Source organism: Pipistrellus kuhlii, unplaced genomic scaffold (genome assembly GCF_014108245.1).
Source record: "Pipistrellus kuhlii isolate mPipKuh1 unplaced genomic scaffold, mPipKuh1.p scaffold_m20_p_3, whole genome shotgun sequence".
NCBI lineage: Eukaryota > Metazoa > Chordata > Mammalia > Chiroptera > Vespertilionidae > Pipistrellus > Pipistrellus kuhlii.
The window spans coordinates 84024883-84048029 of record NW_023425529.1 but is presented as its reverse complement, the minus strand read 5'-3'; the positions used below and the strand labels follow the sequence as shown (position 1 = coordinate 84048029).

Genomic DNA, 23147 nt, shown 5'->3' with positions numbered 1-23147 from the left:
ACAAAAAAAAAACATTTGATTCAGGCAGAAAACCCTCCTGATCCCAAAAGGATAAAATGACTATAACAAAAAAAAATTTTTTTTTCAAAAATAAACAAGCTTTACTAGAAATGGCTAGATACAGAGAGAAAAAGTGACTTTGGCAACCCAGGATTTCAAATCATCCTGTTGACAGCAGGCAGCACTTACAGGCTCAGCATCTTCCCACAGTGAACACACCCTTTAAATGCGGAAACGTTTTTTGGCTGCCGACTGAGTTCCCAGAACAGTCTCCCCAGTGCAGCGCTGCCCTCCAGCCTCTAAGGTGGCAGAGAGCCAGACACTGCTTAAGTCTTTCCCCTGGAATATGCTTCCTTTCCTTCTGGAATCTTCTCCTAGTACCTATGACAGGTATGACCTTGCTTCAAATAACAATCTCTTCCTCCATAGAGATTTATATTTCCTCCTCACACTTCATCCTTTTAATTAAGCAAGTCTCAAGTTTTCTAATCTAGAAACCACTTTAGCACAATGGAAAATTCCACAACCTACCCTAAAATATTTTTAATCCTAATTTAGAAGAAATGGCATCTTTATGATACAGCCCTCCTTTCCATACAATAAAGTGACCATTATTAGTTCCAGCTTTATTTTTCAATAGCTTGAGAAAAATATTAATTGAAAACAAATATAGTCACACCCAAACATAAACATTTTAGAGGCCTATTATACTTGAATAATTAGTAATTTAATTAGATGTGGAATACCTGTCTTCCTTGAATAGAATGATGTCCCAGGAGGACAGGAAATGTGTGTCTTAGCACTGCTATGTCTTATACATAACAGGTGCTCAATCTCTATTGATGAATGAATGCAGATCACCCCAAGAACATTCTCAACTTGAACTTTGAGAACTCATGTTTCTATGTCAAAATTTTACCTCTTGCATGGAATTATATCTCCTATTTTTTACCTGGAATCCCTTCACTCCTACCATGGGCTTAGCCAATTCCTCCAAAATCTTGTAAGCTTCACTCAAGCCCAAGTTCTTCAATTAAGTCCCTTTTGGCCTCTATTAATCATATTACCACTAATCCTACATAGTAACACCTAATTTTTTTGTATCTTAGTTCTGCTTTCTCAATGTTCACACTGAGCCAGCTACAGGAGACAGAGTAAGGCTCAGTTCATCTTTGTTGGATGGAACAACCAACTAGCCTACAGTGGTTATTTTCTTCAAACAGCACTAGAACCAGTTATTATAAGTTTAAAGATACAACTTATAACATACAGATGGCATGTCCCATTGTGGAGGGGAAGAGGAGGGCAAATCCTTGATTTGCCTTCTTTCTGATCAATTACTAAAAATAATTTTTGTTCACTGATTATGCTATCATTTCCTCCCTTTGGAATGTGGACTTTGGTGCTCTCAATAATTTATATTCTGCTGGGCTCATGAGAGGACTTCACGTAACATTAGCATTGGAATTTAGAGATCATCTCATCACCCATCTTACAGATGAGCAAACCAAGGCCAGCCAGCTGAAGCCACTTGCCAAAGCAGAAGAGAGCCCAAGAGCATGAGCTCTGGGCTCTTAGCTGTCTGGTGTAATCACCCAGGCAAGTCATCCACTTTTCTGGCCTGTTTCTCTGTCACAGGGGATAAGAGTGCCTGTACTTCCTACAGGGGTGGAGGACTGAATGAGGTGATGCAAGCAGGGCAGAGCTGTGCATTAGAAGTGCTCGTGCACACTAGGAATCATCGCAATGGCAAGCGGGCAGGTGGTGACTATGCCTGGGCCAGCGCAGGGATCACCCACCTCAGGGCTCACTCCCCACACCTGAGTCATGTGCTAAACTGGCAGCACTTCCCAGCCAAGGGACTAATAGACAGGAGTGGACACCCTGCTAACATTACTTCTCCAAATCTTGGGCTTCTGGTTCATGAGATCCTCACATGGACTGGTGATTAGTTTATGTGAGGCTGACTGCGCCCTCCTGACGGATGAGGGCCAAGTGCACTCCAGACATACAGAAATCAAGGCCATCCAGAGCACTGAGGTCCTTTTCCTCTGAGAGCAAAATGCTGTGAGGGCCAGATGCCCTGGGGCAGCCTGCTGAGTACACTGACAAGCCCAAACCTCTCCAACCCACAGGGCACAGGGGGTTTCACACTTACCCTCATGGAAAGGCCAAAAAGGTTCCCCTTGTGAATCTAGATGGAGAGACGTTGCTAGGTAACTAAGCTGGATCACTGAGACCACACTGCACAGAAATGTCAGGAAAACTGCCTACCGAGGAGCCTGCCTCCCTGTCCTGGAAGCATTCTGACAGGTCCCTGTGACATGTTTCTGTGACTCAGCACCTTCCAGGGCTTTCTTCTCTTGGTAAGACTGACCCAGGCCTGCTGGCAACACATCCATCACTGTTGGGATGCTATTGAACAGGCAGTGACCCTCACCTTTTTCTGTTGACCCCTACCCCTCTTCCAAATACTCCCTGCTCTTTTGGAGGCCTTTGTGAGCTAACAGGACCAGCCACCCCCATGCTTCGCATGAAACACGAACTCCGCAGCGTGGCCTATGGGACCCAGGCCCTGTCCACCTCTCCACTCCTCTCAGTACCTCCTTAGCTCACTCCATGTGCTCTGTCCACACTCACCAGACCTCCAGGGGCTTTGGCATAGGCTCCCTCCATAGGCTCCCTCATAAGCCTTCTAGTGTCCCTCTCATCATCACATATCAGTTCAGGGACCACAACTCACAGAGACCCACCCTCCCACCCAACCACCTTCCCCCAAAATCTCTCATTAGCCTCGCATGCATTTCTCTTTGTAGTGTTGATAGTACTCTGAAATTATTTATTAATTTGCCTCATTGTTTACTGACTGACCTCACAGAAAGTAACCTCCTGGAGGGCAGAACCCTTATCAATTTCTGCACATTCTGTATTTCCAGCCCTAGCCTAGAACACGAAGGCACTCAGGAGTTAAATGGTCTATTGATCAGGCAAAGCACCACAATGTGAAAAATACAAAAGGGCTGAAACCGGTTTGGCTCAATGGATAGAGCGTCGGCTTGGGGACTGAGGGGACCCGGGTTCGATTCTGGTCAAGGGCATGTACCTTAGTTGCGGGCACATCCCCAGTAGGGGGTGTGCAAGAGGCAGCTGATCGATGACTCTCTCTCTCATCGATGTTGCTAGCTCTCTATCTCTCTCCCTTCCTCTCTGTACAAAATCAATAAAATATATTTTAAAAAAATACAAAAGGGTTATCAAAAATGAACAGAGATCAGAGTAGCAAAGACACTACCAAAGGTCATCTCACCAGTGAGGAACAGAGAAGGGTCTGAGATGCAAGGCTCCTGGCTCTTCCTCTGGTGTTTCAGACCAGCGATTGCCAACCTTTCGGACTTCATGGACCACCAGTTGGTGACCGCTGTTTCAGACACACTGCCCCTCTCCAGGACCCCCTCCATGAACAGATTCTCTTACTAGCAAACACACACAGTTATTTAATCAGCAAATATTCACTGAGTGCATTATCTCTTTCAACAACAGGCCTCAAACAGAGTCCACATCAAGTACTGGGAGCCTCTTGTCTACATCCCCAAGAAACTGCCTGCAGCAGTGAACAGACCCCTTACTGGGGGCTCTCGGGATTCCTCTGCCACCCAAGTTGCTGTCCACCAGGCAGCTCTGCTATAACAGGCCGGCAGGAGCCCACCCTGCCCGCACTGCACCGCCAGGCACTCAGCAGACACAGGTTGTGCTCCTATGGCTGGAGGCACTGTGCTGGGTACTGGGCAGACGATGAGCCATGCTCACATGCATCTTACTGCTAGTGAGTTCTCTGGATTGAAATGTGTCTATCAAAAAGGTCTGTTCAAGTCCCAACCCTGTACCTCTAAATGTGCCTCTATTTGGAAAAAGGGTTTTTGCAGATGCCATTGAGTAAAGATGGGTTAGGGACCGCCCCAGTTGCAATGACTGGTGTCCTTAGAAGAGGAGGAAATCGGGACACAGAGAGACAAACATCTGGAGGAGGTGATGGTCAGGTGGGCAGGGGCTGGAGGGATGTATCTGTAGGCGACCACTGCCAGCAACACCAGAAGCTGGGAGAGAGGATGCAACAGACACTGCCTCAGAATGCCCGAGAACTACCCCTGTCGACACCTCGATATGGACTTCTGACCTCCTGACCTGTGAGAGAAAACTCTGTTGCTTTAAGCCACCAAATTTATGGTGATTTGTATGGCAGTTGAACCAAATGAGCACTGTCGAGACACATAGGGGCAAATGGGAGGTCCAAAGGGCTGAGAAGGGATATTTAGAATGCCATGGAAACGTGGAGGGCAGAGAAAGCTTCCTACCAAAAGTGATGCTAATCTGTGCCTGGAGGACGAATAATACTCAGCCAGGAGAACAGATGCATAGCGTTGCTTTCTGGGGATCAGAGAAGGCTTCCAGAGAGCAATAAGGAGGCTGAGACATTGACAACCAGTTGCATTTAGCTGGGCAAAGGGGAAGAAAAGGTGATCCAGAAGGAAACAATGTGGGCAGAAGCCCCAAAGTGAAGGGGCAAAGACCTGCCCAGCCCAGCAATCCCGGAGGGTAAGCACAAGAGGGAAGCAAAGAGAGGCGGTACATGGGTTTTCCACTGCCGCGTGACAAATGAACACAAACTCAATGGCTTGAAGCAAAGCCTTTGTGAGTTCACTGTTGGTCAGAGGCCAGCTGCTATTCACCGTGTGCCAACTTTGGGAATACTCCTCCGGTCGACGGGGAAAGTAGGAGCCACCTCCAGCTGGTGGGGAACTCACCACTGCCTGGGTCATTCTCTCTCTCTTGTTAGCCTGGGGAGGGTGGGACTCAGAGTCGTGTCTTGCCCTTCCATGTCTCTCTCTGTAAGGCCCATTGCATCAACCCTGTCCCACTGCCATGATCCAAACACAACTGCATTTCCCACAGTGTACATACCCAGCTCTCAATTATGATATCCACCCCTGCTGCCTGGCCTCCCCAACACGACCAGTATCTGAGGTCTGTGCTCCCTGGTCCTGTGACAACCTAACCCACCATGAGTCCTACAGCACTACGGTCACATCTGCCAAAGCCCCACCAGCTTTGTCCACGAGGTCTGCTTGTGGACACACCATCCTTCCCGACTCTCAATGTCTGACCCTGATCCTAAGGGCTCAGACACACTGGCAAGAGAGCCTTTCCCAGGCCACATTTTAGCTGCGCCAGAGTTAAACTAGACCGAAGGAAAAAACAACCTGCTCCCTGAACTGGTTGGTTCAAGGCCTTCTCAAAGTCAAGGGCAGGGCAGCTGTTCCCTCGCCTGGCTTTCCCAGGCTCCAGCAGCCCAGCTCAGCTCTCAGCAGCAAGCAGGGTATGGCCACACCACTCAACATCCAGCTCAGAAAGGTCAGGAACTAAATTTGGAGCTTGGATTTTAGTTCTTCTGCATCTCTGTTATCTTGAGAGGAGGTTGAGGGAGAACATTCACAGAGTTAGAAATATGCCAGAAAAAAAAGGAGTAAACAAATCAGAGACAGAATGTATCTGTCTACTTTTAACAACAGTAATAACAGTTATTGTGATGATGCAGCTACATTTATATGGTACTTTGTGCTTTCCAGAGCATTTATACACATCCTCTCATTTGAACCTTTCTGTGTCTGAGATAGAACATATTTTCATTTCACAGCCAAGAAACCTAATGTCTGGGGAAGTGGAGTGACAAGGCCAGTCCAGGAGTCGGTGGCTAATTGGGGGCTAGCATGCAGAAGCATGGTCCCCCTTCCCCCAGGCCCTCTCGCTGCCCATCACGCCACCCTCTGATCTAGGCCAAGGCTCTACAATGCCTTCATGTAGTGTAGCAGCTAAAGGCACAGACATGGAACAGACGCCATGAGGCCTTACACTAGGGGTGTCGAACTCAATCAGAGAAGGGGCCAAAATCTAAAATCCAGCCTAAATCGCGGGCCGAATGGTTTACTGAACAGTCATAAACTGTCATTGTGATGGAAACGCAGTGGAGTGCAGTGATGACAGCGCGGTGCGGGCCACATTGCAAGGCCTGGCGGGACGGATTTGGCCCGCGGGCCTTGTGTTTGACACATGTGCCTTACACCATGGATCTTGTCCAAGGCTGAGTTCCCCCCACATCTGATGCTTCTGCCCCTGCCACTAGACTGTATTGACTGGGGTCCCAAGAGAGCTCCCAGTTCACATGCAGACCCAGGTAGCTCCCAGGACCTGCCTCTAATGACTCAGTCCCAAGAAGGCTCATTCAGAATGCAAGAGTCTCCGGAAGTTAGGCTGATTCTGGGTCCCCCACCCCAAACAAAGGTTATCATCTATTTAGGAGGAGACCTGGGCCTATTTGGTCAAAGATATTAGCTAATATGAATCCCTGGTCCCTGGGAGAATAAGGGCCTCAAAACCAAGTTTCCCCACTCAGGCAGTGATGGATGGAAATGAGCCTCTTCCTCACCCACCTCCCACACTTCCCAAATGGCCTTAGCAAGGGGCTCTGGGGTCACAGCCCAAAGACTTTCACAAACACCAACAATCTGAGACCTTCATCCCCTTAGTTCTTTGTGGCTTCTCCTTTGGTGGCCCTTGGCAAGGAGATCATCTCATGTTACATACACATTAACTGAGATCCCAATACTTAAAGGGCCATATTCTAAACAAAATATTCTCCCTTATACACCTTAGAAGGGTCACATAGCATAGCAGTTAGGGACACAGATTGAAGAGCCACACACACACCTGGGCTGGAATACTAGTTCTACCACTTCATAGCTGAGTGGCCTAGGGCAAGTCAGCTCACTTCTCTGTGCCTCATTTTCCTCATCTTTAAAATGGGATGATTATAATAATTCAGGACTCCTGGGTTGTTGAGAGGACTAAATGAGTTAACACTGTGATACACGTAGAGTAATACCAACAATGTAAGTATAGGCATCATGAGGGCGGCTGTTAATGCTGCTATTATCATTAGTTGGAAGGCACTAATCTACCTACTCAATCATAGCGAAACCAATAAGAACAAAGGGAATAAAGAGGAGGAACACTTCTGAGAAGCCAAAATCAATGTCATAAAATCCATAAATTAAAGCTAATGCACTTTATTCATAAATGTGTCTCCTCAATCAGAATCTATTTACTCTCTCTCTCTCCCTCTTTTTTTAAGAATCTATTTACTCTTGCTTTGCACATAATTATGATGGATTTGGTCACCTGGTTTCCAAGCCCACAGGAGAGGGGGAGCAGCAAATTAAAAGGGTCAGTATGGCACAGGCAGGACCTCCCCTCCCCCACTACACACATACAAAACACACACACACACACACACACACACACACACACACACACACACAAGGAGGGGGAGTGTATGACAATTGTGTCCAAAGAGTGTACCTGGACCATCTGGAGGTGCCTCCGTCCTCCCAATGGCCTCCCAGTTTTTACAGAAGTTTTGATGACTGAAATTTCTAATGACTGTGCACTCTCAAGAAAAGGATGAAATGTGTTCAGAAAAATTATGTGATTCAGGGATTTGTATTTTATAGGGAACTCATACAATTTAACAAAAGAAAGAAAAACAACCCAATCAAAAAATGGGCAGCAGACCTAAATAGATACTTTTAGAGGACATAAGGAAGGCCAAGAGACATATGAAAACAAGCTCAAAGTCACTAATCATCCAAGAGATGCAAATCAAAATGACAATGCGGTACCATCTCACACCTGTCAGAATGGCTATCATCAACAAACGACAAGTGCTGGCGAGGATGCAGAGAAAAAGAAACCCCCCTGCACTGCTGGTGGGAATGCAGACTGGTGCAGCCACTGAGGAAGACAGTATGGCGTTTCTTCAAAAAACTAAAAACGGAACTCCCATTTGACCCAGTGATCCCACTTCTAGGAATATCCCAAGAAACCAGAAACACCAATTAGAAAGGATACATGCATCCCTATGTTCATAGCGGCACAATTTACCATAGCTAAGGTTTGAAAACAGCCTAAGTGCCCATCAGCAGATGAGTGGATTAAAAAACTGTGGTGCATCAATGGAATACTACACTACAGTAAAAAAGAAGGAATTCTTACGCTTTGCAACAGCATGGATGGAAATGGAGACCATTATGCTAAGCAAAATAAGCCAATCAGAGAAAGATAAATATCACATGATCTCACTCATTTGTGGAATATAAGGAACAACATAAACTGATGAACACGAACAGATCCAGAGACAGAGAAATATCGATCAGACCGTCAAACCTCAGAGGGAAGGTAGGGGAGGGTGGGTGTAAGGGGGAGAGATCAACCAAAGGACTTGTATGCATGCATAGAAGCCTAACCAAAGGACATAGACACCAGGGGAGTGAGGGCATGAGTGGGGGAGATGGGGGAAGAACACGGGGATAAAGACACATATATAATAACTGAATCAATAAAGGAAAATAAATAAATAAATGGTAAATTTTCAGTTTCTAGGGTACTGACAGGGCTTTGTTGGCTGCTCTTAGGTTCCCATGAGATTCTTGCAACCTGATATTAAATTCCTTTCTGATTAAAAAAAAGGGGAGGGGTATTTGGACATGAAAGGTTTTCCATAACAAGAAGTGTGACTATATATGAAACATTTCCCTCCAAAGTTAGTACAGATGGGTACAAAAGGAGTAAGAGGAATCACCATATTTAGACTTCAAAGCATTGTCTCCTCTTGCCCACCTGCTGGCAAAGGTGGAGCAAACAATGTCTTCTCTGAAATATTTAATGAGGAAACTCTGAGTCAAACCAATGCCCCAGGCCCTCCATGGATTTATGCTGATTAGATGAAGCACAACTCTCGCCAGGGAGTTGGCCTTCCCGCCTGGAACACCAGCTCCTGTGGAACCTGGTGCGCCTCGCAGGCCTCCTTTGCTACCCTGGCCTTGCACCTTCTCCTGTCACACTCCCAGCTCTGTCCTGTCCTATGGCATCAGTCCTTGGGCACAGTTTTCCCTTCTGCCTGTGGCTGTAAACCACTGCATTATTATAGCATATTTACCACAGTGTGTTCCAAAGAACACCATTCCTCAAGCTGCCTGGGGAGGGGAGGGCTGGAAAGGGAGTGCACACCCTGCCTGGTCCAGAGAGCCCAGGCACTTTCACACACAGGAGGCAAAGCTAAGAACATACATCTGCACATAACTGCCTCCATCTATGTGACAATGGAGTCACTTCACAGCTACGTTTCACAGGGCCAATTGCTCCACTCCTGAGCTTCAGTGCCCTCACCTGCATATCATAGTAACTATTTCATAGGGTTATAATATGCTTAACTGCACTGATCTACACAAAGCACATAGGACAGAGTCTGCACACAGAAAAAAATTCCTAAGTAGTGCTAAAGACTCTGAGGAGACTTATAATAAAGTAATTTGTTTAACTTCGGTTACTTCAGCATTTGCCAATTTTATTTTGCAACATAATCAAGTTTTTATTTAATACCTGTTAATACCTGTGACACTGTACATAATTATTTAAAACATTTTTACATCTACCTCATTCTATGCTATATATGCCAGAGAACGGAGCCAATAGCCCAAGAAATGGGTCCATACAGTCTTAGTTCAAATTATAGCTCTGTCACTCACTCACCAAGTCACTTTACTTCTGTGGGATACTGTAGCCTCATCTGAAATAAAAACTCACTACCTGGCAGGGTTCACTCACTCACCCATTAATTCACGCAACACGTATGTACAAGAGCCTGGCATGTGCCAGTGATCGCTCAAGACCCTGGACCACAGCAGTGAACAAGAGGGGTAAACTCTCTGTCCTCAAGTAAAGAGATAATATAATTTACTGTCGTGGGCATTAGAAATATTGTAGGCAAGGCACTGGCACTTGGTAGTCACTCACTAAAGGTAATTATTATGACTAAGCAAGTTTTATGACTCCCACTTGCCAGAAGAAACACAGAAAGGTTAAGTGACTGACCTCAGACCACATATTTCCCATCTTGCTTCCTAGGTCAGCCCCTACCACCCTGGCTTCAGAATGGCTAAGACATACCCAAGCCCAGGTCCCACTCAGACAGTTCAATCAGAACCCCAGAGGGGAGATGTACTCAGTCTTCCCAACAGATGGTGTCAACCTAATTCTCTCATCTAAAGACACACTCTACTGCTGCTTCCCCTACCCCCTCTCCCCACTCACCACCCAGCAGAGAGAATTAGCATATGATACAATAGCCATGTGGCTTATTATCTGCAATTATCTGTCAGCGTATTTTATAACCCTGTACTGTGTGTGCCTGGTGCATTAAGGATAACACATACAAGAGAGCAATAATAAATCTCCTTTTGTTATGATCATTATTGTTGATGCATGAGAGCCCCACAAAGATTTCGTGCTCTCAGGCAAATCTCATGATAAAAGAAATCACTGCTCATGGTAGGAAGATTAGGGACACCCCAACTGGCATTTTTATTCACTTGTCAAGTAGAGGCTCCGACTTGGGGCCTCATATCCTTCTCAGAGCCTGGTAGGAAGGCCTCAGACTCGTCTCAGAACTCTGGTGGTCTAAATGCAGGACCCCGTGCGACCGTCTTCAATCCAGCACTGTCTAGGAGAGGGGGAACCTAATCTTCGCAGTGCCTCAGGCACACCTACACTAGGAGCAGGATTGTCCCACCTGTGGGGGAGGGGGTGGGGTCTCCACAGGCCACTCAGGGTTGTCCCTTTGCACTCATATTTCGCCCCAAATGCATGTCTGTTCCCCCCCTCCCCCATGTAGTAGCGTGATAACAACACTGAGGTGTGCACAGACACCGGTCTTCCTGGGTTAGAGTTGCCAGAAACAAGAGCTTTGGGGTCTCCTCTCCCACACTTCCGAGGCAAAAGCCAGCTTGAAGTGCCACTGATCCTGACTGAACCTTAGGAACTTGGGGCTGGTTTTTGAGTTCCAAAGAAACACACGTTTGTCCGTGCGAGGCATTTTTCTAAGCATTTTACCTCCGTCAACTCATTTAATCCTCACAACCTGATTACCATGCCACTTTTATTTACTGCCCCAATTTCACAGCAAAAAAAAAAGGGGGGGGGGGGAACCTGACAGCCCACCTCCTTCCTAGCCTAGCTTGAGCGCCCTAATGAACTCATTCCCCTTGAGCTCTCTCCTTCCTCTGCCTAAGGAGAAGAAACACCAGGCCCAAACTGCTCCTTCCCTCTGTTCTCCACCTCCGCCTAAAGCCTGGCTCTTGCTCAGAAAGTACACAGCACTGTTCTTTGCACAAGGTCAAATGCCAAATATATCCTCTTAATATTTCACTCAAGCCAAGCTTTTGTGGATGTTGGGGTTTGCAGAGAACTGGGAGTTTTCCACACACAATGAGGTCGCTCTGCTCACAGGGGTTGTTCAACAGACATCATACATACAATTTACCTCCTAGGTACCAGCTATTCATAGTATGGGTTTACAGTTGCTATACTATAAATGATGTACTGCATAGTAAGTGTCACTGCCAACAACAAGACTGTGAATAATAAAGAAACACCATGACACAGGCCAGTTCAGGTTTCATTATTCTTCATCTGCATAAAGAAAAGAACAAAGATGATGGATTTGGGTGCAAAGGCATATGTTTGACGGAGCATAACACAAACAGACTTTTATGTAAATAATGAGAAAAAGACCTTTAAAAATTCCATACTGAAATATTTTTCATCTCTTGGAAAGAGAGGAAAGCAAGTACTAGAAAAATACATGGGGGTTATATTAAGTAGGTGGAAGAAAGAAAAATCCTGTGAGAGAAAGCATGAGTCAAGGTAAGGACAGATGTGAATCTGTAAGTGTGTGTAATTCTAATGTGTGAGTGTACTTTGCTACATAGGTTATTCTTTTTTTTTTTAATATATTTTATTGATTTTTTACAGAGAGGAAGAGAAAGAGATAGTTAGAAACATCGATGAGAGAGAATCATCGATCAGCTGCCTCTTGCACACCCCCCACTGAGGATATATATGCCCACAAACAAGACACACGCCCTTGACCGGAATCGAACCAACACTCTATCCACTGAGCCAAACCGGTTTCAGGTTATTCTTGAACTCAATACAGTGGGAAACCTCTAGGCAGCTGACACACTTCATCTTTCTCCTAGAGTGAGAGGAGGGTAGACAAGAGCAGACAGGAGAGTGTGAGGTGGAAGAAGATAACGCTGGCCACATCCTAGGTCACCACTCAAAGAGCAGTCCTGGGTCCTGCATCAAATGCACCAGGGAAGCCTGTTAACTATGTGGACTCCAGGGCCCACTCCAGACTCACAGAATAGAAAGCTCTGGGGATCGGGCCTGGGAACCTACATTTTAACCAAACTCTCCATATGATTCTTGTGCACTGAGGTTTGAGAACCACAGCTGTTGGTGCATCATCATCAATCCTTCGCTGTTTTTCAGAGAAGGACTCTGAAACAGCAATTATTTTTTTTTAAATATATAGAAGTATTATAAAAGCAATGGGGGAGTTCTCACGCTTCGTTTTAGGGGCACTTATATGATTTGGGGACCACAGTATGGCATGACAAGACAAATGTTTCATCACTGAAGCTCCATAAACAGTCATTATGCACCTACTATTCCAGGGCCTCAGCGAGGCTACCAACGTCCTCTCATCCTACACCAAACCCTGAGCCCGGCTGCTCCTCATAGTCAAGCCAGTCCTCTTGTAAGCGGCCTTGAGTTGTCATAAAGACGAGTTTGAACTAGCAACCAGTCCCTTTGTTATATTGTTCAACACATGGTTTCCCTAGCTTCTAAGGGTCCTCTCTCTAGATTTCCCCCTCCTACCTCTCAGGCCAGCCCTTCCTCACGCCCTCTACTGGCTCCTCTTCCTCCACCCACTCTGCACACATTGGTGCTTTTGGGGTTTCAGCCATGGGGGTCACCGCCTCGCACTCTCCACCCTGACACAGTGCTCTGAACCAGGTCTGTGACTCCTCCTCATCCATCCTCCTACTCCCCCTAGTCTCTCTCTTTGGCATGAACGATCTCCTGAGCTCCTGACCTGTATCTACTGACTGTTGTACACTTCCATCTGCACGTTCCAAGGACTCCTCACTTAACAAATCACAAGTTGTACCCCTCATTCCCTTCCCCTCAACTGTGACCTTTCACCTGAAGACATTCTCTTGGCTAACAGCACCTAGTTACTCACATCACCATCCTGGAAGTCAGCTCTCCCTTTGTTCCACAACATCCAACTGGTCACAAGTCCTGGCAAGTTTACCTCTTAAATCCACCACTCCCTCTTCACCATGTTGTCACTACTGTCTGGACTTCTGCAGTTTCCTTTTCTCATCACAAACAGTGAGGCCTCCCTCTGGGCCACCTTCCTGGAGCCCCAAGAGCACCCTTTCTAAAATATACCCCTGGACCCAGCACTCCCCAGCTCTGAAAATCCCTAGGGTTTCCTCATTACCTACAATTAGGTTTGACTGTTGGGATGGGCCATCATCTGGCTCTTTTCATTCACTGGAAACTGGTACCCCATCCTTTGGTCATAAAGGCCACAATAACTAGACCTCTGCACATGGGCATACCTCAGCCTCTTTTGGTCTGGAAATCACCTCTTCTTGCAAGATGCAATTCAAATTATTTTCCCATGTGAAGTCTTCTCTTATTCCCTTCCCAAGAGCAAAAAATGTCTCCCCAACATTTGGAACCCTTATATGACCATATTTATCTTCCCTGTTAGACACGAGGTCTGTCTCTTTAAGTCTCCCAAACATCATCCTGACTCTTGGCATGGATGTTTGCAAGACATCCTGGCACTTACAACTGGGTACTTATGATCACTGTCTGCCTTCTCCTCTTCCCCAGAACCTTGTGAAGAAATGACCCCTCCATTTAACAGGCTGGGGAACTGAGGTCAAGAAAGACTAGAGAACTTCAGATTAAGATTCAGTTACAAAGTAGAGAAAATAAGATTTGGACAGAGATTTGCTAAACTCAAATTCTGCTCTCTCCAAGAGACCAGTAGCTCTCAAACCTGACTGATCATTAGCATCCCACTCACACCCACACCCACCACCACCAATGAGGAATTTTTAAAAAGATGATTCCTAGGCCATGTCCTGGAACTACTAAATTTGAATCAGAGCTACTAAAGCATAGGAGTCCACATGGTTCAAGCTCTCCAGGTGTTATAATAACCAAGGTGGCCAGGCATCACTGTACTGGTCCCCAGGCCCCTCTGCTCTAGAAAATACTGGTCCAGGCCTTTTGGGAGCCCTTGGAGTTGGAGACCTAAGTCCAGAAACAACTTACCTAGAAAGAGACTATAAAATTGTGAAAGTAGCTGAGTTCATAAGGGCAGAGTATAGAAAGAGAAAATAATGGCCCAGAGAGAACCCTTGTAGAAGTTCCTGTAGAAGCATGAAAGAAACTATGAGAAACAGAAAAAAATTGTAAGAGTGACAGAAGAAGACTTAATATTAACTATGTACTGAAGCTGAGCAATAAAAGAATTTTGCAAAGAAACTTTTGATAATCTAAGATGCTGTGGAGAGAAGGAGAAAGTGCAAGGCTGCATTTGCTATCCTTGCCAGTTCAACTGGTGTTGATTATGTCCGTGGAGCAGAATAATATCCCAATCTATAAGCTGATGTGGATATTGCTTGGTTATTTCAGGAGGTTCTAATACTCCTTTGACCCTGTGGCCCCCAATCTAGTCAGTGGCCTTCACTGCCACAGGGAAGGTATGACACAGTGGAAAAGTAGAGAACAGGAGTGAGAATGTGACTGAAATTTGAGTATAGGGCAGGGCATTGATGACAGTCTGGAAGAGACCTATTGGGCGACTCTGTCCCAAACTAAGGTCCCGAGATGGCAAACAGTGAAGTATCAGTAAGGAAACCAAAAATGAATGAGACCCTGAGTGTGTCTTTGCAAAAGGGCACTTGAAATCTTCCCCATCTCCCGTCCCACAATCTCAGAAGCGACAGAGAGATTGAGAACTGGAGAGGCACCATGCTGGGGAACAAGAGACCACATTGCCTACATGGATCAAAGACCATGAAGGGACAAGGCCATTCTAACAGTGTGGATTGACTGTGTCAAGAGCCCTGCTGCAGGGGCCTAGAGCTGTTCTTAGGACTAAGCTATGACTCCAGGGAAGGGCCCGAGAGCCCTGCATTACAGAGATGAGGTTTATGCCACCGGGCCACCTGAAGTCCCAAATCAGACATAATGTTCAGTTACAGGAAAAGTTACATTTCTTTCCCTGCTGAGTTTGCCAACTGAGACCCATCTCTATTACATTTCAGAGATGGAATGGAAGACAGTGAGCAAGAAGCTGAGGAGAGAGCAAAATTGAACTGGCAGGGATAGCAAATGCAGCCTCTTCCTCAAAAAATAATGTTTTTAATTTGTATACATTTCCATCAAAGGAAGTTCAAGGATAGAGCTGGCAGAATTAGGGCAGAGTGTGTGTGTGTGTGTGTGTGTGTGTGTGTGTGTGTGTGTTTCAGAAGGAGGTAACCTGAGCATACTTCCTTAATTTAGTAAATCACTGCCTAACCCATAGTTTGAAAGAGGTAGGAATTGCCTTGGTAATTAGAAGCCCCTTTTTAATCCCACACACTGTCTTCTGTATCCCCAATTCCTAGTGCAACGTGACTGACAAAGTTCACTGGCTGCCTCCACCTTCTAACCCTTCATTTGGAAGAAATAGAGGAATAGAGAGCCTACTACGGGGAGGCCTTGAGAAGCTTGGGTTTGCATGCTGGTGTTATTCTTTAAAAACAAACAGCTTTATCGAGGTGTAACTTATATATCATAAAATTCACCCTTGGTAAATACACAAGTCAATGATTTTTAGTCACATTTCTTTCCCTGCTTTAGTTACATGTTACACAGTTGTGCAACCATCTAGTTTTAGAGCACTTCCATCACTCCGGGATGTGATTTTAAAAACCGTGGTCCCTCCAGCATTCTCCGTACCTGGCAACCTCATTCTAGCTCGAGTAATCCATCATGACCTTGGCTCTCCAGCTGGCCCCTCTGCTCCGGAGGCAGGGAGTTCATGGATCTGCCAGCCCTGGCTCCCCTCTAGTGCAGCTCCCCTGGTGACCCTGCTGATCCGCCAGTGAATTCTGTGGTGCAGGCTGCTATGGGGTCATCTCTGGAGCCTGAGACAAAACCACACTCCTCTACTTACTTTAGCCTAGAGAAGACTCAGAATTTCACTTGTTTCAGAACAGCACACGGATTCTTTTTTTTTAAGTTGCAGGATATGCGCTCAGCTACAGGGTTTTTGGAGGACCATGGCAGGGGAGGGCTTGTGCACACAGAAAAGAAGTCTTACCATGAATGGAATCAGTGCCTGCCTTTCCAGGGGGCATTTGGGAGATGCTTTGCTTATATTTATTTTGACACAGTAATGATTTCTCAACTGTTAAGAGAAAGGTCACACCTCAGAAGGCTGTGTGGACTGCAGGTAATGCTCTGTCTGCTGACTCCGGCCGTGTCATCACTCAGTGCTCGCTGGCCTGCTGTGGAACCAGCATAGCCCCCAGCCAAGCCATACGCACAAAGCCTGGCTCACTGCAAACACCTTGCCCACTACGGAGTGGGGGCTCACCCTAAAACCAGGGAACGGCAGAGAAGTTTAAAGTGTACATCAGATTTATTTGCTGAAGGGCTAAAGAAAATGTCAAAGGTTAAAAAGCAAAAGAATTATACTGATGATGTCATCAGCACTAGCAACAATGGAAAGGAGAACCTTGTAACCCCACAGCTTCTGTTAGAAACGACCGCATAGGACAGTCCATTCTCACTCATCAAGGGAAGATGCTGGTGACATGGGAAGATGGGGATTACAGACATGAGGCGTCTTTGCCCGGGAAGGAGGACAGGACTTTCCTGCATGCCTGTCGCAGAGGCATCCTCATGTGCCCCCGTTTTGCCAGCCGCATTCCAGAGCTCCTTTCCTCCCATGCCCAGATGGAGCAAAGGCCTCTGTAATGACTTCATGCTCAGCCAAAAGTAAACACTCCCCATGCTTTTTCCACGGACAAATCCTAACCCCAAACCTCCAGCACTGGCCTCTCAACAGTCCAAATGGAAAGCTGCCTTTCCCCAAGAAAATAAAACCCTTTTAACTAAATAATATATCTTGGCTGCAAAAGCAAACTTCCCTAAAAGCTTCCTAGAAATTATTTACCATGCGATACTACAGACCACCTGACCAAGTCCTACCAATGAACAGAGGCACCTAAATATAATACAACAAATGACCAGAGAATAAAAGTTCACTCCACAAACACCTGCCCTGTAATGCATGCTGCATGTGGCAGCAGGCAGAGATTACACACACACACACACACACACACACACACACACACAAACCGCACTATCACCTAGTTGGAATATCCTTTCTAAAAGCAGGCTATGATAAGACAAGTGCTGCTTCCAATAAAGAACAGAACAGCCACGAGACCTGAGCACTGTGTACACAGTACAAGCCCGTCTCCCGCGTGCTTCCCTGCTCTCCCACATTCCAACCTGAAGCCGCGTGATCAAGTCGCTCCTCCGCCAAGGAAGAGAAGCATGGAATCAGAATGGTGGACTTACCAGGTTGGAATTGGTGGCGTTGGAGTCATCTTCTGGAAAGGGAATATAGATCGCTAAGGCCACACAATTGGCAAAAATAGTCAGTAAAATAATTATTTCAAATGGTCTGAGGAAGGGAGTTAAGGAAGTTAATGTTACAGAAAGCACAAGTGAAACAAACATACATACGTATATATATATATTCTTAAATGAATCAAAGATTCATAAGAATTTTGTTTAAACAATACATTCCAAGCCCCTTGTATTCTGAAAAGAAACATATGCCTTTTTAAGTACTTCCAATGGGTCCCCGCCAAAATTCTTCCTAATATGTCAAAAGCAGTGGAGGCCTGTCGCGTGCCAGAGTAAACACAGATTTCTAAAAACTTTTTCTCCTTCTTTTATTTATTTAGATTGCATCGGCCTTCATTTTCCCTCATGTGCGCTCAGATTGCTGTTACAGAGCAGGGCCTCTCCAGCCAGGACCTGTGATCCCGGGACCCCTCCCCTTGTGGTTTCATGCTGCCACCCAGGGACTCAAGCTTGGGAAGGGAAAGGCGGACAGAGTGGGACTGAAGGCAGACACTAGACTTTAAGATTTTTCATTTGAAATTTGGAGATTTTATTTTTACTCCTTTTAATTTGAAGTTCAGAAAGCTTTTTTCTTCTTCTTCTTCTCCCCTATTCTCTGACAACTTCCAGATAACCTGAAGATGACCAGGCCTCAGGACCCCCAAGAGCATGGAAGCACGTGGACTGTGCTTCCAGGGTGGGAACTGCCTTTTCTTTAAAACACAGCTCCATGTAGAACCCCTAAGCCTCCCCAGGCAGCAGGGCTGGCTTCCAGGGATAAGGCTTCCGTCCCAGGTCCTCTCCCCCTTCCCCTGGGATGTGCTGGGATCCAGCAGGACAAGCCAAGACCCACGCACCAGCAGCAGTGCACTCAGGGATCCTGTGCCTGGATTTATTTATCTAAATATCAGCCCAGGACACAACCTCGGGAGAAAAATGAGCTCCAGTGAAACTACCCCTCCGCCCTGCACTCACAAGGAATGGCCAAAGGGGGAGGCTTCAGAGGAAGCTCCTAGTTTATACTTTTCCAGCCTCACCTCCCCCACCCCCTGACACTGCCAAGTTTTTAGCCTAGTCTATGGAGTCTGAGGAAGGAAGGAGAGGATGAGAATTCCTGCTTCATCTTCATCTCCCAGGACATGAAACCTGTATTCATCAAGTTAACATATCTTGAAGCAGGAAAAGACTTAAAAATCAGCTGGTCCAAAATTCTGAGGACCAGAGAGCCTAAGAAACTTTCCCAAGGGTGACCCCACAGCAGGTCCTGACCAGCCAGGACTAAAACCCGACTCCCTGCCCTCTGAGTCCAGCATTCCTTCCCCTGCCATAGATGGCCTCTAACTTCTTTAACAGGTGACCCCGAGTTGGGAAGGGATCTTAGTGACTATCTAGTCCAGGCTTCCCAGCTGTGTGCTGGTTATTGATCCCCCCTGGGCCATATGGGTGCAACAGGGGGTGCATTTACCAAACATACTTCATAAAGTTGTCATTTTCTGTACCTTGATATAAAAAATAAAGCATGCACTGGGCCTCTCCAACCTCCCCACTTGACAGAGAAAATAAAACCACCTCTCCCAGACCCCAAGCTGGGAAATACTACCAGAGCCAAGATCAGAACCAGACTTACTGACTCATCTTTTCCAACACGCCTGCTGCTCCTTGGGTTGGCCAAGGAACAATGATGATGATGGTGATGTTAATGAGGACAATGGTGATGGCAACAGGGAGGACATAGCTAACATTTATTGGGAACTTACTCTGTACCAGGCACTGTTCTAACTGCTCTACATAAATTTCCTGAGTGGAATGCACAATTATCATCCCCATTTCTAAGTGAAAGGTTAAAGGTTAACTTGTCCAAGGTTACAGAGATGGTGGAAGGATGGGCTTCAAACCCAGGAAGCCCAGCTCCAGGGTCTGGGTGTGTAAGAACAACTCTACACTGATCTATCCTGAAGTTACCCTGGAGCATTTAGGGAAGTTAGTTCTTTCAGCCCTCTTACACACTCCTGTTTCCTCTGAGCCTTCCCCCACCTGCTTAGGAGAGTGACATTCAGCCCAAAGGCTGGTCAGTTTGGTTCCCATCATCTAATCCTCTGTGCTCCCTCACTGCCCCCAGGACAAGGGCACATTAACAACTAGGCCTGACCTCACAGATCCAGTCCTCAAACAGTCAGCTTGGTCCCAGAGTGGAGGAGGGCTACCGTTGGGTGTTTTTTTTTTTGTTTGTTTGTTTGTTTTGGGGGATGGGGTTTGGGGGTTTTTTTTGTTTTGTTTTTTTTGTTTTGTTTTTGCCTATCCAGTTATCCATCCATCATCTTATGCTAAAAGTACTGGCTACAGCTGGGGAAGATTATGAGTGAAAAAATCAATCAGGCGGATAAGAAAAGCCATTAGCTGTGAAAAACCAGGTAAGCCCAGGAAGTGTTCAGTGACCCGAGACAACCAGATCATTTTTTAAACTGCCTTCTCTTCTTAATGACAGGGTCAAATTCCACTCTTTCAAAGCACTGACTGGCTAGTATGCCAGACCATCTCCTTACACATCAGCTACCTTTCAAAGACAATCTGAGAATGCCACCAACACACATGCCAAGGCTGGGTCTACTTCCTCTCCTGTGGATGGAGGAAACATTCCCTTGGAGAGTGACTGCAGCACCCCTCTGCCCAAGTTTGTGGGGAGCAGTGCAATGAGGTAGCTGAGGCCCAAGTTGGCATACTGGACCTGACCACTCTTCCCCGACCTATCCTGTATATTACTCTCATCTTTCCTCTCTCCCCTTCTTTCTAGGCTTTATATGTCACCAGCACCAGGGACCCATCCAATCCAGGAGGTTAACTAGCACTCACTGAAATGTCTCCGAAGGTAGATTTTTGAGGTGCTCCCAGATGCACAGATTCTACGGCTCTTGCTAATCTTTGGGAGGCAACTATGGTTATTGCATTAGAGATGAGGAAACTGAAGCTCGGGGGAATCAGGTGGCAAGGCCACAATGGGATGAGTGTTCAGGCCCCAGATCCAGATCCCACTGTGTCCCAGGGGGACTGGATGGTGTCCCCTGAACATCTGTGCTTTGGGGGTGTGGCTGTAGGAAATGCATGGATTTGGGAATTGTGGAGCCTGGGTTTGAAACCCCACTGTCAGTTGCTAACTATGCGGTCTGGGAAAGTTCTGCAGCTTCTCCAGGCCCCAGTGCTCCCTCTCCCCCAAGAACCCCAGCATTTAGGGCCCCCTGCCCTCCAACTCCACAATTCTGAGAGAGCAGCTTTGACAATGGCCTAATGGGGCCAACAAAGCCGAGCCTTCTGCCCAGTCATCTGAGAACCAGAACCACAGACTGGCTAGCTCTGGAGCAGCCACTTGGCTTGAACTGCATTCTCTTAAAGTTACTTTTGAGTTCAGGGGTTCAAACATTTATAGAACTAACATTTCTTCCTAAACACAAACTTTCTTCTCTCCCCGAGTCATCTTCTTTGGCCTTTTAACTACTACCCAAGACTTTTAAATTTTTCCCTAGAAATTCATGAATGAAATCTAACACTCCCATCATGAACCTTTGGAACCATGGTAGCCAGGCCTGAATGACTTACTATAAAAATGCCCAACAATAATACCAGGTTCTAGTCCTGTCTGTCACCAACCATATGACCCTAAGAGTCACTTTTGTGGGGCTCAATGCCATCACTAGGGAAAGTCAGGAGTGGACCTACTGTCCTTTCTGTCTCTACCCACAATTCCCATGATGCCAAGGGGCCTGTAAATTGCACAGTTAGAGCTCAGGCTTTCAAAGAAAGCCATTTTCTCTCAAATACCCAGTCACTAGTTTCTATACAGAGTGGTTCTGTGTTTAACACTGCAGGCCAGAATCTCCTCTTTACACATTAGAATCACTTGGAGAATTTAAAAAATATGCTGGTTGGAGCTCGGGCACCTGTATTTTGTTACAACTTTCCAGGTAATGCTAACGTGCAGCCAAGGTTAAGAATCACTGTCCTATGCCTTGACACTAGCTGCAGACACTGACCACCACCATCTTGCATTTCCTAGGCTCCTTCACCCTAGAGAGAGGGAGGTCATGAAAGTATGCCAGAGTCATGACATGGTAGGAAAAGAAGGCTATGCAGTAGCAGCATGAAACCACTTAACCCAACACGCGGGTCTCTGGCAAGCTCAGCTAGGTAAGATGAGCTCATTTTCTCAAATGTTGCTTATTATATGAAAACACACACAGAGAAACAAACACCTGGGGAGCTTTTTATACAAGCAGATTCCAAGTCCTATCCCTGAAGATTGTGATTCATCAAGTCTGGAGCTGCACCTGGAACTCTGCGTTTTACAGCACCCCAGCAGATGCAGCAGGTCGGATAACACGAGCTCAGCAGGGACAACACAGCCCACTGGCTGGTACGTGTTGGGGGGCTGGCCCTACTGGGGCACACACTCTGCCCAGATCAGGGCACAAAGGATATTTCCATTCGACAATGCTGATGCATGCCCTCCGGATGGGGTTCTTCAGAGTCAGGCAGAGCAGGGCGCGAGGTGGGCGTGTGGCAGTGGTGCTGCCCTGCTTCTTGGGTTTTCCGTACTGCTGCCGCTTCCGCTGGGTGGAGCTGACTGTGGAGATGGTCGCGTTGCCAGCACTTCCCATCAACTTAGCCTGCCGGGCCGCATCAATGGCCGCCTGCCAGGACAGGGCTGCCCCTGGAGTGGGGATGTGCTCGGGGGCAAGCCCTGCCGCTGCGTTGGCATTCATGTTGGCATGAGCTGGGCGTGGGCTCCCATAGTTGGAACCTGCAGGAGAAGAGTACAGAGGACAACAGTCACACCAGGGAGACAAAGATAGAGCTTGTGATACTCTTTGGATCCCAGATTCACAATTACCTAGAAACCTTATTTCAAACTATTGCACTTTGGAAGGGGCACATGGAAACACAAGTGTGTGATGCTGAGAAAAGAGAGTCCAGAAATCTGTTCTAGTCCTGATTCAGCTGTGTGACCTTCTGTTTGTCATTCCCCTTCTCTAGTCCTATTGGCTCATTTTAACAGACATGAAATAAGAATAAGATGTGTATTATAACATGTATAGATCTCAGAGACAGTGTGAAAGGCAGGATACAGGAAAGGTAAATATACAATGTAATATATTTAAGTTAAAATACATTTATATAAGAATATATAGCTGAAACCAGTTTGGCTCAGTGGATAGGGCATCGGTCTGCGGACTGAAGGGTCCCTGGTTCGATTTCGGTCAAGGGCATGTACCTTGGTTCTGGGCACATCCCCAGTAGGAGGTGTGCAGGAGGCAGCTGGTCAATGTTTCTCTCTCATTGATGTTTTAACTTTATATCCCTCTCTCTTTCTCTCTGTAAAAAAATCAATAAAATATTTTTTAAAAAGAATATATAAAATGATATTCATTAAAGAGAACAGATGATTGTTTAAGGAAGGTGTGGAGGAAAATGGGAGTAGGATATGA

The 23147-nt window shown here is 46.3% G+C and overlaps 1 protein-coding gene across 33 annotated transcripts in view; it reads right to left on the bottom strand.

The window, feature by feature from the left end:
• The window catches only part of CACNA1C (calcium voltage-gated channel subunit alpha1 C), a 562813-nt gene that overhangs the window by 481480 nt on the left and 58186 nt on the right, over positions 1–23147 (bottom strand). For all 33 annotated transcript variants that reach the window (XM_045588407.1, XM_045588403.1, XM_045588416.1 and 30 more), the window contains exons 2-3: positions 22141–22462; positions 17620–17725 (exon numbers count right to left, since the gene is read on the bottom strand). In XM_045588407.1, the coding sequence (XP_045444363.1) occupies positions 17620–17725; positions 22141–22462 (428 nt within the window). The remainder of the gene's footprint in view (positions 1–17619; positions 17726–22140; positions 22463–23147) is intronic.